Source organism: Haliaeetus albicilla, chromosome 11, assembly GCF_947461875.1.
Source record: "Haliaeetus albicilla chromosome 11, bHalAlb1.1, whole genome shotgun sequence".
Taxonomy (NCBI): domain Eukaryota; kingdom Metazoa; phylum Chordata; class Aves; order Accipitriformes; family Accipitridae; genus Haliaeetus; species Haliaeetus albicilla.
The window spans coordinates 26,673,454-26,689,888 of NC_091493.1; the positions used below are offsets into that span (position 1 = coordinate 26,673,454).

At 50.5% G+C, this 16,435-nt stretch overlaps 2 protein-coding genes across 6 annotated transcripts in view; both read right to left on the minus strand.

Moving 5' to 3' along the window:
* The window catches only part of SEMA4G (semaphorin 4G), a 29,616-nt gene extending 19,286 nt beyond the window's left edge, over positions 1–10,330 (minus strand). The window contains exon 1 of one of the 2 annotated variants that reach the window (XM_069796850.1): positions 10,220–10,330. The gene's annotated coding sequence lies outside the window, so the exon portion shown is untranslated. Of the gene's footprint in view, positions 1–327; positions 414–10,219 lie in introns of those variants that run through there. The other variant, XM_069796851.1, reaches the window with a different exon arrangement.
* Positions 10,331–13,020: 2,690 nt separating this feature from the next.
* SLF2 (SMC5-SMC6 complex localization factor 2) overlaps positions 13,021–16,435 on the minus strand; it is a 31,806-nt gene continuing 28,391 nt past the window's right edge. For all 4 annotated transcript variants that reach the window (XM_069796856.1, XM_069796858.1, XM_069796859.1 and 1 more), the window contains exon 20: positions 13,021–15,828. In XM_069796856.1, the coding sequence (XP_069652957.1) occupies positions 15,793–15,828 (36 nt within the window). In that variant the 3' untranslated portion in view covers positions 13,021–15,792. The remainder of the gene's footprint in view (positions 15,829–16,435) is intronic.

Sequence of the window (16,435 nt, forward strand, 5' to 3'; positions counted from 1 at the left end):
CCGCACCGCACCGCCCCCTGCCGGCCGCGGAGGTTCCGGTACGCGGAGGCCGCGGTGCCCAGCCCCGGCCCGGAGCCAGCCGCATGGGGCCCGCGGAGGATGGAGGGCAGGAGCGGCGGGGAGGGGGGGAGCCGGGGCTGGGGTACCCCTGCCCGCGCTGGGTCTCCCCAGCAAGTGCTGGGAGGCGGGGGGGCACCATTTCCCTCGGCAGAGCCACGGCAGGCAGAGACGCCGCCGTGCAAAACTCCCCCCACCCCCACCCGGCCCGGGGACGGTCAGCACCCGACACGTGGGGAGGGGTTGGGTGGGCTGGGGGGGTTCGCTCACCACGGGCGGTTTGGGTTATACAGCCTCAAAAAGGTCTCTGGGAGAGGAGCCTGCGTTCAAGCCCTTTGCAAGGCCAGGGAGGCAAAGGGCTGGTAGCTTGGGCTTGTAACTGTAAAATAAGATAAAATAAGATGCAGATAAGCATCGCCACGCTCTGCCAACGCAGCACACGTGGTGTCGTCACACCACAGCCACCCAGCCGGTGCCACGGTGCTCCCCAAACCCACCCCAGTTCCTCGCATCCCGCATCGCACACCTGACCGAGGCACCGTGCCCCATCTTCTCCCTCCTATTAGCACATGCCTCCCCATTGAGTCTTCGTTTACCCATGGTGGAAGCTTGTTTGGAAACACAGGCGGGTAATGGTTTCTCTGGGGCCCTGTGTGGAGCCTTTTTGTCCTGGGTGGCTTCTGCGGCTCCTCCCCACAGAGAGGAGCTGCCAGGTTCAGGCCTGTGTTTGCTTTCCTTTCGCAAGCTTTCAGTGCCTGGCCAACCCTCCCTCCTCACCCGTCACGGTGGCAGGCATCCCAAAAGCAAAACCCCGAGCGCTGTATGTAATCAGCAGGTTGGATCTAGGGCAATTGGAAATCAGCTGGAGCAGGAGGTGGGGAGATGCTGTACCTGCACACGCCAGATTACAGCACCTGGCAGGGTGGCTGGGTGCTGCCAGCCTGTGGTTACAAAGCCATGCAGTGCCTAGTCCCAGCACCGGCACCCTCGGATGTGGGTTAATCCCCTTCACTCCACACCCACCCCCCATGAGGGGTGAGGTCTCCAAGAAGGGGACAAGGGCCACCCTGACCCCACACCCTTCAGACCTGGAGCCAGACCCACGGCAGGGCTTAGTGTTGAGCAAGTTTGTGCTGAAGTTGCTGAGCATCGTCTGGGGATGAGGGTCAGCCCCAGTTGAGCTCTCACCACCACCTGGACCTTTTAGGGTTGGTAAGGGTGGCAGGGGCAGGGTGCTCCTGTGTGGAGCCCAGCTAACATGCCACTCCCAAGGCCTCTGACCGCCTACTAAAAGTGCCACGGGTGGGAGGGAAAGCAGCAAAGGCTTGAATCCCCCCTGTCCCCACGCACTGATGGGTCTCAGCTGAGGAGGGACCCATCTGGGTGCTCCCATCACCCTCGCACACACTCACTGAGCAGCCACTACCCCCTTGCCCGGCACGAGATGCTGGGACCCGTTCCCTGTCCCCACTCCCAGGGACCCCAGTGCAGAGACGCTACCCACCTCCTCCAGTGCTCCCCGTCCTCCCACCCTCACCTCCTGCACACTCCAGCAGCTAATTACGGTTTCCTCCTGTCCTTGGGCAAAACCCCAGCGTCTCCTCCACGCCTCCCGGCGCCTCGCCTCTCCGCCCACCCTGTGGAAGTGGGGTGCCCGTGCACCAGGAGCGGGCTCACCCGCAGCCCTGCCCGGCCGGACCCGGGGCCCTGCATGGGCAGCAGGAGGGCAGGCTGAAGCAGCAGCCGCTGCCCACAAGGCAGGGATGCTTTTGACCAGCCTGTCTTACCCAGGGATGGGGGATTTGGGTGCTGTGAGGCGGCTGGTGCCCCACATCTGCTCCGAACCCCATCCCCTACCTTAGCAGAGGCACAGCTGGAGGCTATGGGGCCGGTTATGGGGAGAACTGGTCCGTGAGCACTGGGGAAGGGGGTGCCAGGGCTGAGATGGGGCTGCCCAAGGCTCCCACCCTCTCCAGGGCACTGAACTGCCTGCTCGGGCAGCACAGGCAGGAGCCCTCCCACTGGCTGCAAGCCGAACCCAGCACAAATTGGAGCTGCGTTAGCTCCTGACTTCGCAGTGGGGTAATTAGTGCATGAGCAAAGAGCGAGCAGAGCCTGGCGCATTCGGCACTGCGTATTTACAGGCCCGAGCTTGCGAGGCTTTAATTAATTAACACGAGTCATCGGCAGCTGGAAACAGATCTATTTTCAGAGCCTTCGCCTGCTCTGCTGCCCCCGTGAGATTAACTGAAGGAATTTAGGGCCCCACGAGGTTGAAGGCCAGGGCCTTGCACTTATTTGCACGGCTTTCCCAAGAGCCAGAGAGGGATGGATGCAGGCAGCAGCAGGCAAGAGCCAAACCAGAGCCAACCCTCTCCCGCGCCTGCATCCCTCTGCCCTCAGAGCAGTGCTGCTGAGCAGGGAGGTCTTGCTTGTGCTCCAACCTCAGCCCAGAGGCAGCAAGGTGCTGGAAGGGGAATTTCCCATTGGAGCAGCCCTGCAGCCCCTGTCCTAGCCTAGGGGACAGCCCAGAGCAGGGGGCCCTCTGGGTCATGCCATGGGGCCTTGGGAAACCGCCCTCCCCATGGCCACGCAAGGAGATTTTTATCTCTAATGCTCTCTCCCCGTTAATCCAAATGGCCTTTAGGAAAAGGAGATGCTTTAGTGCCCTGATCAACAGTCCACAGTCTGCTTACTGTTTAATTCCTTCTTCTTGTCACTCAAACACCGTGGCCCACGGAGAGAGGACTGGGCAGAGCAGGCTTGTCCCACATCACAGTCCCCTGCGTGCCAGGGTCAGCTGCCCTTTGCCTGTGCCGGCAGCTGCCCATCACAGCACAATCCCACCGCTCTGGCACACAGCAAAGCCAGGCGGATGCCCATGATGCCCATGCTCAGCCAGCGTGTTTGTGTTCACCCATCTCTGCCAGATAACCCTACCCACCACAGTGGGTAGAAATGCCCACAGCCAGCCCCTTTCACCCCTCCAATGCCCAAGGAGCCAGGGCAAAGCCACGGCAGCTCTCGTGTTTCACTTGGCAATGCACCCCGTCCCAGCCAGCATCCCAGATGATGCGAGGAATTATAACAGGACCACAGCGCCGTGAAATATTGATGGGATTAGCGCGGATCAGCTCTCCCAGCACACATGCTGCGCTTGCCCCGAGCCTGGGAGCCAGTGACCTGCGTGCACTCAGGTTGCAGCTCAGCGCCCGGGGCGGCAGCGCTGCCAGGTGCTCCCTGCCAGACCCCCAGCCGGAGATACTTCTCCAGCCAGCGCCAGCCTGCAGCCTTCCTGGAGGGACATGGGGGACCCTGTCACAGCACAAGAAGACATGCATTAAGTTGCTTAATGCACGACACCGCTGTGCCTCAGGCTCTGCTGGGGATGAAGCATTATCTGGCTTGGATGTAGCTCAACGCCCACTGTCACTCTGGGCCCCAAGGGACCCCCACCCTGCCTGCAGCCTCAAAACATGCCAGCCCCCGGGCTCCAGCCCCTCCAGCCCCCTCTCCCCCTCTCAAGTTCGTCCTGAACGGCCAGGACCATAGGGGATGCCCCATGCACAGGGGTGTCCCAGGTGACTGGCAGGAGACCCCCACCCTCCCCGCCGCTGTGCGTCCCCACTCCCACCACTGGGAACTAGGTTTGGCCGGGAAGAGGGTTTCATTATGGATCATAGCAGCGTAAATACAAACAACTTTGCAGGATCGAATAACAGCCAGCATTAAATTGGAAATACGATGGCAGGGGTGCACACCAAGGCAGCAGCGTGTCGCAAAGCCCCCAGTTTTGGGGTAGCAGTGCTGACAGGATGTTGGTATCTATCAAACCCGTGGGGCTGACCAGGATCTGCAGCCTTTGGTAGGAAACTGCTTCCCAGGGCAGCTCTGGTTCCTCCTCAGCAGCGCCTGCAGCCTGCCTTTCCCTTGCCCCAAGCAAGAAAAGCAAGGTAAAAGCCCAGTGTCTGGGATTTGGTTTGCCAGCCTCTGTCATCCAAGGGGCAGCAGGCAGCTGACCGTTTCAAGCTGTGCTCCAGACAGGTTTGAAAGCCAGCTGGGAGTTACAAAATCACAGCACTCCAGCAGCTGGGGATTTATGAAACCCGCAAAAGAGTTGTGAAACTCATGCTAAAGCCATGCCAGCCCGCACTGTGCCAAGAGGCGTTATAACATCAAAACCACGCGTGGAAAACCGAGTACCTTTCCCTTTTGATATGAGAAAGCAACAACGAGCAAACTAGCCTTTCTGCGGGCCCCTCCATCCCTCAACTACATGGCAAGTCCAGCATCACTGCTTTGCCTGCCTCTATAGAAGAAAAGCCCAGCAGGGAGCACACCAGCCCCACACCATGGGGTCGGTCTCACTGCTCCAGAATCTGCCATCTTGGCTCTCCCCTCCGCCCACCACAGGACCAGCCTGACCAGGATCCCAGCCGGCAGCACTGCATGAAGCAGAGAAGCAGAAAAGACCTGCCGGCAATGCCTGGAGCCCGGCAGCGGCACTTGGGGCTTCCCAGCAGCTGAGTGCACACTCACCAGGCTTGGCTTTGTTTCTTGAGAGCGTCATGAACTCGTCAAGCCAAGCGTGATGCTCCGCAGATTAGCCCCGGGGAAAAAAAAAATATTCCAGCGGGCACAGGGCATGAAAGGCACGGGAGCCTCTTCCCTTCGAGTCATTGAGCAAACTTTCCAAACCACTGTTTCTTCAGGCTGAGCGCCAGCAAGGAAAATTACAATCACAGAAGAATTTGTCTGAGAAAGTTATAACGAGCTAGAAAAAGGCAGGGACAGGCCAGAAGGCAGCGAACAGCCAGCCCGTGCTGCAGCCGCTCCAGCCCAGTGCTCAGTTTTGGGTAGAGACGGGACTTTTCCTCCCCAGCTCAGTAGAGCAGCGGAGTTGCTGCCCCAACTTCCCGCAAGATCAGATGCTGGATTTCTCCCCTATAAGTGTTTGTCAGTGGAAATTGGGATGTTTTGCCCAAGGCCGTTTGTTGATGAAGGCTGCCAGGTGCCGGCAGCCCCAGCCGCAGAGCTGAGCGTGGTGCCAGGGCGGATTTTCTCAGGGGAGAAGCAGCTGAGTCACAGCAGCCTCCAATCTGTTCCCACAAGCCCGGCTGCGAGAGACGCGCGGGAGTTCACAGAGGACAGGCGCTTGCACGGGGAGCCAGCGGGGTTTGGTTTGCTCGTCTGCAAACCTCTCCGAGCTGGTGGAAATCATCTCCCTGGCTTGGGATCTGTCGGCAGCGCACCTGCGGGGAAGGGCTGGCGAGACTGCGGGAGGGCAGGCTCCCGACCTGCCTTTCAACCGGGCAGGGCTGCTTCGGGATGCTCCTGCAGCACGGGGGGCAAACACGGGCAGCTGATGGGAATCCCATGGCAGAGGCAAGAGTGGCATTTCAGGGCTCAACGTGGGGTCTCATTCCGGCTCCAGGGCAGGAGCAGGTCCAAGGTGGCTGCAGGCAGGGAGGGGGCAGAGCCCACAGCTCCAGCCCCAGGACACCAGCAACCCCTCTGCCCATCATCCCAACTGCTCCCAGTAAAAGCAGGTGGGCTCCAGCCTGGCCAGGGACCACAGGGGTCTCTGTTTCTGTGGCTGGGGCACAGCCCACTGTGTGGCAGGCTGGGTCCCTGCCACACACTGCTAAGAGCAGCAACACACAACCCTGGGGTTGCACAGGGGCTGGAACAACACCAGTGGCTTTTAGAAGCTGCCCTTTTGGGTGAGCTAACCCACACACCCCTAGAGGTAAAGCCAGGAGGGTGTAATGGTCCCTGGCATCCACACTCTGGGCCAAGCTGCCAGTCAGGATCCATGTCCCCATGGCTTCACCTTTTGGCCATCTGGCCCCCGTGCCCAAGCAACCTCTCCCCAGCCCTGCCTGCTCCAGCCCAAAGCTCAGCTGACCCGTGGGCAGTCTGCCTCTCCTTCTCATGCACCGAACCCCAACCCTGCCATCACTGGCACCGAAGAAGAAACAACCCGAGCAGCGCAGTAAATAACCCCCCGCACACAGTCAGAGCACCGGCAAGCAGAGCCAAGCGCATCCATCACTCTCACAGTTTTTCTTCAGCTCTGACACTTTGATAGGGGCGAGGGGGTGGGGGAAGGAGAGTAGCTTCCAAAATTTATGAGCTTGGATTTAAAAATACATCTCCTAGAAGCGCTGCAAAACCCAGAGATGGTGAAGGCAAGCGGCTTAAAAGCTGCCTTTGGGAATGCACGCGAAAGCTGTGCCTGCCTTGGAAAGAGGGATTTGGGAGACCTGCGTTGCTGATGTCGCAAACCGTGTCCCCATTGGGATCGTTTTGCAAGTCACAGCTCTTCGTGCCGTGCATTACAAGTGAAATGAAAGGTAGGGGTAACAAATGATGGGTTAAAATCGCTCCAGCCCTATGATAACGTCAACCTTAGCACAGATAGGATTTGGACTGTCACCTTCAATCTGCCAAAGTTTATCCTCTGCATCCCTGACCTCCTGCTGCTCCACACGTAGCAAGCCTCCCAGCCCCATTTGGAAACAGATCCCTCTATGCAAAGAAAAGAGCTTGTAGCTGTAAATTTAGCCGAAAACATCTCTACCTCAGGGAATCACATATCAAATAATAAAGCCACATGAATGTCAGGAAGAACAACCACGATATCCGAGTCCTTGGTCTTTACAGATGGACTGTCCCCTAGCAGGGTGCCGCAGAATGAACAGCTGAAAAATGTTACCCGGTCATTAAAAACATCTAAAAGTAATTTAGCCTGAGTGACAATGATGCTCAAAGCAAGTTATTTGTCTGCTGAGATAAAACGAGCTATTTCAAGCTTGCCTTTTGTTGTAGTTTTCTTTTAAAGTCGGAAAGGACTGAAAAACGCTGAGCCGACAGCCTTGCCGGCAGAGCCCTGGCGCTGCAGCAGTGGCACAGTGAGCATCACTGCGAGCTGCCCTGATCCCCCCGCCGTCGCACTCCCACCTTTCCTGGAAGGATGCTTGAATGGACCGGGATGATGGTCCCTGGGGCCACCGCCACATCTCTGCTGAGTTACAGTGCTATTTAGGATGATGGTTTTGCCATGGAAACATCTCCCTCCTAACAACAGAGCTATCAGCACATGTCCCAAAAGCAGCCCGGCATTCATTACATGGTAATTTTTGCTTCCCTGTGACAGACGCCAGAGTCTTACCCTTCCCATGTTTTTCTCTCTCTCCCCCCTTTTTTTTTTTTAAGAACCCAAACTTCTGGGTTAACCCATTGAAAGCAAGGTTCCTCTAAAATCTCCTTGTAAGCAGATTTTTGGTGGGCTCTTTAGATACACAGAGCATTTCAAATGCCCAGTGTTAAATATTTCAGGTGAAACATAACTCTTCTAAGTGTAGCCAACCTTGCTCTGAAGCTCCAAGTCAGTGAAATTTCTCTGCAGCCTTCGGGAATTGATTTGCTTCTTGCTAGCACCTTCTTCTCCCTGTACTGTTCAACTGAATTAATGTATTCCAAAACTTGATTTTTTTTTTTTCCCCTCCCCCTACGTAATCAGATTTTGGGAAGCTGTGGTGAGATGCCTTACAAGCACTTTTTGTCCTCAGGTGTTTTCTGAGCAGGCTGCATCCATCACATCCTAGTGCTTTAGCACATCTCTGTACAAACGGTACGTTTGAGAGTCAGCTGAATTCCTTTGATTCATGTTCCTGCATATCCATATAGCTAATTCACCTTTATTAAAAAAAAAAAAAAAAAAAAAAACGACGACGACGAGGGAGCTATTAAGAAAGACAGTGTCAAGGCCAGCAGAGTGAGGGCCGGAGGGCTGGGTTAATGAGCTGCGCGGTCGCTGCCGTCCGAGTGCCCAGGCTGGCTGGAGCCAGGACCTGCTGTCCCAGCAGGGCTGACTCAGTCCTTCATCAGGCAGGAACAGGCTGCAGCGTCCTGCACCCCTGTTTTGAGTAGTCCCTACTCTTTAGGGTCTGTGGTTAACCCTGCTCACTCCAGCCTCCTCCACCGGTATTTTCCCAGGGGGGTTCCTGCGTGTCTTGGGCTTGGGCCAACCTCCCTACCCAGCCCCAGCTGCATCCCTGTGCTTCGGGGAGAAGGTGAAACAGGAGTAAGGATAAATCGATCTGCTCTTGCATCTCACACGAAGGCCGCCCCATTCGCCTCCCGCGGCCGGACAAGCACGCTGCCTCCCCCTCTGCCTGCACCAGCAATGTCACCGAGCTGCTCCCTTGCAAGGACACTTCCAAGGCGAGGGAGTGGAGATTTGCAAGACACCCGTCATGATCGTTTATTCTTGTCATTTCTGACCCTCGGGGCAAGAACAACATCAGAGCACTGCAGGCACAAAACAACAAGCTTTGTAGGTCGTATCAGCATGTAAAGTACCATTAGGAACCACAGCACGAAGCATGAATAATACTCCCTTTATTCCACCGTATACCTCAACGTCCTTTCAATAAATGCAAATGGTTATTTATGGATGGGGTTTGTATGAGGTGCCTGCTCAGGAACACGGGGCTAAAACGGAGCGGGAGCAGTAAGTTTGCTCTCTCCCCTATATACAAGTCAGAGCAACCACAGTGCTGATAGGCTTAGTAATAGTCCAAGGGATCCCAGGCAAAAGAAGAGCAGGGACATCACTATAAATCTGCCTCGCACAGATTTAAGTTCTATCCATTAAACCGGAGCTGCAAAACACATGTCCTTCCATGCCACCCTCCTCTCTGTGAAGGACAGCAGGGCAGGAAAAACTTTGAAGGACTCCAAGCCTGGAAAGGGACCTTCAAGAACCGATCGCATCACTTCTGAAAAGCTGCGAACAGTCAACCTCGACGGCTTTCCTTAAATCCTTTCAGCAAATAATGACCTCGATTGCCAAAAATGATCTGATAATGCAAAGGCAGTGAGAGATGTGCAGTGAGTCATCATCTCCCAAGCACGATGAACTCCCTCTTGTCTTTGCAATGACAGAAGACACGCTCCCAGCTGGAGCAGGGTGAGGTTGCCCCCAAGAGGCAAATCTGACACAGCAACTACAGGGAAAATGCTGAATTCTGTTATGAAAGTACCACAGAGGAAGGATTTTTTTAAAAAATCTCCTCAGCTGCTCTTATTTTTACTTCTCCCTAGCTGAAAACATCTATGGATGGGGTGGGAGGGGAGAGGAAGGAGGTCATCTTTGGCGTGTGGTTGGTTGGGTGTTATTGTGTTCTACTGGAGCTCCTGAACCACACGACTTGTTTTCCTAGTCTTGCTTGCAGTGTCATTAGAAAGATCAAAAAAAGTCACTGGGTTTTCTTCAGCCACATGAGACATTTGATCCCATATACACCTTGCTAGGCTCCTTCAGAGCAATGGCTGGCAGCACCTTCAACAGCAACCTCTGTCTCAGGACTGAAAGGAGATGTGCTATCGTGGACATGACAGACAGTTTGGAAACTGTGAGATGACATGACATGAAATCCCACAGCCATTCACGTAAAGCACACAGGCAGGCCACCACGCTGGTCCAAAATCCTAGCATCTTGCAGGAGGTAGAGGAGCAGGACGGATGCCTGGGGTCTCTCCCCAGCACACACTCCACCCTCCAGGGATCAGCAGCCTGAAGCTTTCTCAGCCAGGGATGGCTGCTTTGATTTCATAGAACCTGATGGATTTTTCTGCTGCAAAATGCTCTTTGAACCTCTAAGCTTTTAGCATCCACAACATCCTGAGGCAAGCAGATCCCCAGCTCCTGTCTCCTTTTGTTGGCTTTGAGCCTTCCTGCTAATAAAAGAACTACAGAGTCTGAAACCAAATTACAGAGCACCATTGAATAACTTCTCTCTATTTACCCTTTTTTAGGCCATTTGATTGTCAAGCTCTCCATCTTGCTTTCCGACATTACAACTATTTCCAAGCTGGAGAGATGCAGCCGACTTAAGGCCACTGCAATTTTTTCCTGTCCTATACACACGCATGCAGATTCCCTCCCAATGGGCTAAACCTGTGATATAACCTAGAATTTAACCATTCCTGGAGCTGCTTTTCAGGAGGACACAGTTTAAATACCCCAGCTGAGATGCACCCAGGGTACTCACTGCTCCTGCGCCAGGCTCCTCATGGGTCCCCCTGCCACGGTCAGCCAGAGAACATCCCCGCATCCCCAGTACCGAGCCCCAGCCACAGCACCCCAGCTTACTGTCAGCTCCAAACTGGAAGCGTCATCTCCAAAATGACTGTCGCGCTGGCTCCTGCCAGACTCTTAATTATGAGGAAGGCTGACACAGTTTCTCAGCAAACGGCGTTCGTGTACTGCAGGGAAAAACAGAATGAGGGCAAGAGGAAAAATGGGCTAATAAGAGAAAATCAACGGAGGGAAAAACACGTTGTGCTGTGTAAGCCTTACCATAACAATGCTGGAGCCCAAAATAATGAAAAAAAAAAATAGGTTAGTACACAGGGGAGGCAGGCAGCGCTCCACAAACTTGGAGAGCTGATACGCAGAGCAGCATCTCGGCATCCTCATCTGCCAGGCCTCTCCCCGCGGCTTGGGTTAGGGCAAAGGGGACAGGTTCAGTTTCCAGCACGCAGATCAATGTGTCTGAGAGCCTGAATGATGCTGTCTGTAGAGCCCACAGCCACTCTGCATGATTTACACTGCCTTTATAAAAGCCCGCAGCATGAATAAAGCATGAAACTTAATACCTAGCCATCCTCTCCCCACCACCAAGCCTGGCAGCGTTAAGATATTATTTTTACTCCAGCCGCAGCCTGGTGGTGAGCCTGGAAAGGAAAGGGACCCCCCTGCTCCTGCCTGCGCTCTGAGAGCCAGAACTTTCATCTCCAAGCAGGCTTTGAGAGAAGAGAGCCTGAGACCCAGAACCAAAGCCACGGAGCCTGCAAACTGAGCCCCAGCTCACAGCACTCACTGCTCGGGTGAAGGATGCTCGCCCAGTAGCACAAAAGCAGCAAAAATCTATTTACCCTTCCTGCTTTCCTCTGCAAAAGGGAAGGAGCATCACTCGCCGGGCTTCAGGGAGCTGCAGTGGTGAATGCAAACCCAAAGGGAAGCACTGGGAGAAGGGTGTGTGAGAACGGCCCCTATCCTGTGGCCAAGAGCCCTCCCCTACATACCATACAGGCCAAACCTGCCTTGAAAAGCTTTAGGTCTCCCCCCAGGCTGATGGCAAAGACGCTTTGATGACAATGAAGGGAACAATTCCAGTTGAGTTTCCATCCCCTCCCCTATGACCTCCCTATAGGGAACTGGGAGGCGGCAGGGAAGCTGGAGATGAAACATTAGCAGCAGCTCACCACACAGAGACAGGGGAGGCATTAGAAAAAGTACAATATATCCGAATGCCACTTAAAAGTCATCTGAAAACACATCTTAACCAGCAGCCTGCAAGCATGGTGACCAGCTTTCAGCATCCAGACCAAAATATCAAGATGGGAAGATGTGAATGTTCTTCTTCTCTCACCACCCAGCCCTACTTTTGATACCAGATAAAATATTCCCTTTCAAATTCCTTACTGCAAAGGCGAGGAAGTGCCGGCTGAAAAAAGCAGCAGTCAGGCAACACTAAAAGCACCTCTGCAAGGAGAAGCCCTTCAAGGAATTTACTTTCTCTAGGATCCTCCCCATGAGCAGCCCACACCGTTCCCCAGCACTGAAAGCCCTTTTCAACACTAGATAAGAAGGGGCCCCACCAGTAAAGCTGGCAAAACATCCACAAGGCAAAACATCTCGGTATTTCACAGCCGGGGGGGGGGGGGGGAGATGGGAAAATGGCAATTTGAACGTCATTAAGAGCATTCTGATAACTTAAACCACAAGGAATGAGCTAAATCCACTAATGATTGTCTGACCTCTTTGGAGCTCCAAGGGAGGATCCCACAGCAGCTGCCTAGGCTCCTACAAGCTCATCAAGCCTCTTCTCCCACCCACACCAGCCAGTCCCGAGAGCCTTTTCTCTTTTTCAGGATATAGAAACAAGCACCAAGATGTCAGAGCCAACAGCTGCCCCTGTGGCACAGTAGGTTGTTTCCCACTGGGGGAACTTTGGGCAAGAAGTTTCTCAAGAGCTCATAAGCCCAAGGAATGAGCCCCCAGAAGAATTAGGAGTGTCATCTCCAGCAGCACCCTGACTTGCCCCTTCCAGTGGAACAGAAAGTCACACAAACTCTAGAAGCCAGTGGAAGTAAAACCAAACAAAACAACCAACCAACAAAACAAACCACAAACCCAAGCCAGGGATACTATCCTATACATACAGTTCTCCTGGGAAAGAAGAAAAAACAAACATGCAAGACCAGTGTTAATACTGTGGCTTGAAGTATTCCTGCTAGCAACAGGGTCAGCAGAAGAATCCTCTTTGTAATCCAACTACCCAGAAGTACTTGCTTGAATCTCCCAAGAGACAGCGTAGTCTCTCTCGCAGCCCACATGCCTAGTGTCCACCCCTGGGCTAGGCCATCGCTGAGACCCAGAGCTGGCTGCTAGAGGATGCTAAGCACAGGCACCTTTGATGGATACAGACCTGGCTTGTCTCTGCTCAGAAAATTAGCACCGCAGTATCCATTCCTCGTTATTAAAAAAAGGTCTTCTTCCACACTGAAATGCCATGTGATAGGACTTCAGAGGTAGCAATCTCACCAGCTGCTCTGCCAGCAATAATGGCACACTTCACATGTTTGTTCCAGTCATCTGCTTTTCCCAAAGATATTATCAACTCAAGTATCAGCTTTGGGGACTTCAGAGAGTTCCTGCAGCCACTGCATCAATGAAGCACACATGTCCGACTGACCTTCAGCCAGACCTGCCTGCAAGTCATTAATCACTTCTGAAATCCCCATCCATTACCAAGTTCCACAACAGAATGGTGAAAATATGAGATGTGCAAATAGTTTCGCTGGCAGGTTTCTTAAAAAAAGCTTCTAGCTTTAAGTTGAAGCCATACAGAGGCTTGTCAGAAAATTTAAAAAACAGAGCCACAAATGTATATTTTATAGTCAGCCTTTAATTTTTTGTCTGTGATTACTGCAATAAAGTGCACCTAATTTCACATGAAATGAGATAACATAGCTCTTAATACAGCCAACATAATATCAAAAGATAAACCTCAGTGCAAAATGCTTATCTGAAGACACCCAAAGCAGTTAAGACATTTACCGTGCAAACAGCCTTTTCCAATGCACATAAATTCTGGCTGGGGGCCAGAAAATGAGTTGGCAAAACACAACAGCAGCAGGTTTGCTATTTCATTTCCAGGAGTCCTGAAGCACTGCTCAGCTCAGCAGTCCCTTGTAAAGACTGCAGCGATGCTTTGGGTTCATCTCTGTAAGGATACTGATGAGCTTCAATTCAACCCATGTCTAGACTTAAGCAACTGGGGAATTACTACTCAGCTACAAAACAGATGGAAGAAAGTCCAGACAAAGCAGGAGGGGGAGAGAGAGGGAAAACGTCAGAATGTATACACAGGCATTAAGCACGAATACACAGGACTGGCTGAGCTAAGAATGATTTCAAGACTTTCTCCATTTATAGTAAGCTAATCAGCTGTGAACCTAAGAATTACAACATGTGCTGTAAGACCAAAATAAGACCCACAGCCCTTTTTTTGTGAAAGAGCTGAGGCATGCCCATTTTGTCCAGGGACATTTAATTAGAAAAGCATGTCTAGTTTTATTTTTTCATTGTTCTATTAAATAGAAGTAAGTATCAAAGTGGTTATTTAATCCAGAAAAAAACCTCAGCAGTTTCAACGTGTTTTGAACTGCAGTACAAAAGCTGTCTAAACCTCTCCCCTTTCCTTCTCCAAAATATACAGGACAGCAACTTCAACTTTACATAGTAAGAAAATATATACACATTACATACAATAAACATATTCTGCAATTTTTTTAAACTTTATACAACATCAGTGAGAAAAAATATAAACATTAATAAAATTAACATACAATATATTCAACACAGTAAGCAACTGCTACCAGAGGGAAGGTTGTATCAAACACTATCAAAGACAGGCAGCGCAAAGGATGGCATTGCTATACCTATGTAACACCACATAATTTTTTTTTTTTAGCCTAAAGCAGTTCTATTGCCAAAGATACCCTTTGAGGTAGATTCTTCCAATTCTTCAATAACACGTTGAGATTAAAAAAAGGGATTTTCTTTCTTTTTTTCCCCCCTGAACAATGCCACGAGCATAACTTTTGTTTGAACAAAGATAAGCTGATTATCCTGTGAAGGGCACAGAGATGCTGCAGTCTTAGGCTAACTGTCTAACACTTGAAATGAAAGACAAAACATTTAACAGGAATTTGCAAATAAAATACCTTCCCTGTAAGACATGTGTCCATTCTCTAGCAGTTCCTTTATATGTAATATACATACTTAAATTTGAAGGGTGTTTTCTGGTTTTTGGATTGGGGCGGGGGTTTGAGCCTTATTTTACATTCTCATCTTGGAAAGTTGTACGGAATTTATCATACAAGACAGGATAATCTACAAAAATTAAAAGGAAACAGTATTATAAAATGGACATGTTATTAAAAATCTCACTTGTTAAGGGAATCCCAGTTGGTGCTTCTACCCAATATCCTAACTTTCTCTTCATATCCTACAGACAAACCACAGTGTAAGATTTAAATGACTGCACAGAGAACACAAAAGGAGATCACATTTGTCCTTTGATTATTTAACAAACAGCCCTTGGAGCTTTGCGCACAGATTGTGTGTGGCAAGACTTCACACAAAGGAATTCAGGCTTTCTCAGTTTTTACATAGGTGGGCCAAATGCTCATCTCCTCAAATATCCACTGAGCTAATATTTTAGGATTAGTATTTTCTCCATTTAGAGAAAGTTCTGAAGCCAGACAACAAATATAGATACATTGTTTCTTAAAGATCAGTACAACAATACTACTGGGGTAATAAGATCTCGTTTATAACTTGGTCTTATAGAAACACTTCCTGTGCAGTCACATTCACTGCATAAATAAATTAATGCCTGAAGATGAGGAAGTTAAGCTAAAATGAATGCATCACTGTAATAACAAATTCCTTTTTGTTATTTGATAAAACACAACCACAGAGCAAAGAAGCATCCACTTAACTTCTTTGGGCACAACCACTCTTAAGCTCTGTTTCCACCCTGAAGTGGACATGAGAGCAGTCACTTGTTCACATGCAACTGCTGTATTTTGTAATTTTTAGAGACATTGGATGGTCATACCAATTTTGCTTTGCAGATTAACATGTGCAGGCAATTCTGTTATTCAGCCCCATTCTGAGCCACTTCATCACCTGTTCACAATAGAGGAGGTCTAACACTGTCTCTGAACTCACATTCCATGTCACAGGGCAGTTCTTTCCCAGCCACCCTAAAGCAATGCTTGCAGGTGTGTGCTGGTAAGAAAACGAACACATACAGTTTTCAAATATGTCTTGTGATTAACAATGGAAACAAGAAAACTTCCCTCAGCTTTCAATATGATAAAATATTTCTAGCCAATTTAGACAGGGCTATAGAAATAGCCGGGTTTTTTTCAGTTTACCCACTTCAATTTTTCAGAAGTAGTGTATTTGTAGTAAAAGCAACGTTAATCAAATTAGCTCCTTGTGTTTCTAGTATTTGCTTGAATGGAGCTCAAGTTTTAACTCGGGTGACCGATGTCTTCTGTTCCATCCAAGGTAAAGCTCCATTAATTCTACATCTTCCTTGGTTTCAGAGTTTTTCTGTTATTTTCCCTGAACTAGGCAAGATTTCATGAATCTGGCTCCCAGAAGTCATGCAGTTTTCCCTAAAGAGTAAAAGCAAAGTAGTAAACAAGTCAGAAAACCAATGATAGAAGAGTAGAGTAAGCAAGTGCTTAGCTTGAGATCACAACAATGAGTTGCAAGTCCCTAGAATTTTATTCTGAAACACTTGCCAGTTTCTCCATATGTGAATCAACATCAAATATCTCTGAAAAAACAACTCTGAAAGAGCAGCATCACTACCAACTTCCAATTGCTAAGTAGTTTCTGCAGCCATGTGTTACTATCTAATTCCCTTCCCCCTCTATAACAAGAAATGTCACACGTACTACAAACGATGTCTTTTTTGCACACTGCTGGGAGCGATTAGTAGTCTTTACAGACAAATGGTTGATTACACAATTTTTAACTCAAATCGGTACTAAGCATTGTATGTATAATTTAAATTTTAAGTGATACACTACATTACTGGAAAGATAAGCTTTTCCAAGACAGGTAGCTTTATATTCCAAGACAGGACTCAAACAGTTGGTCTGATCTCATTACAAAAGAAACCTTACAACCCTAGACTGGAAGAAACAGCTCTGAACTCTGGGTATCAGTAGAAATTATCCACCTGTTCCACCAAGACTAATCATGACATTATTTACT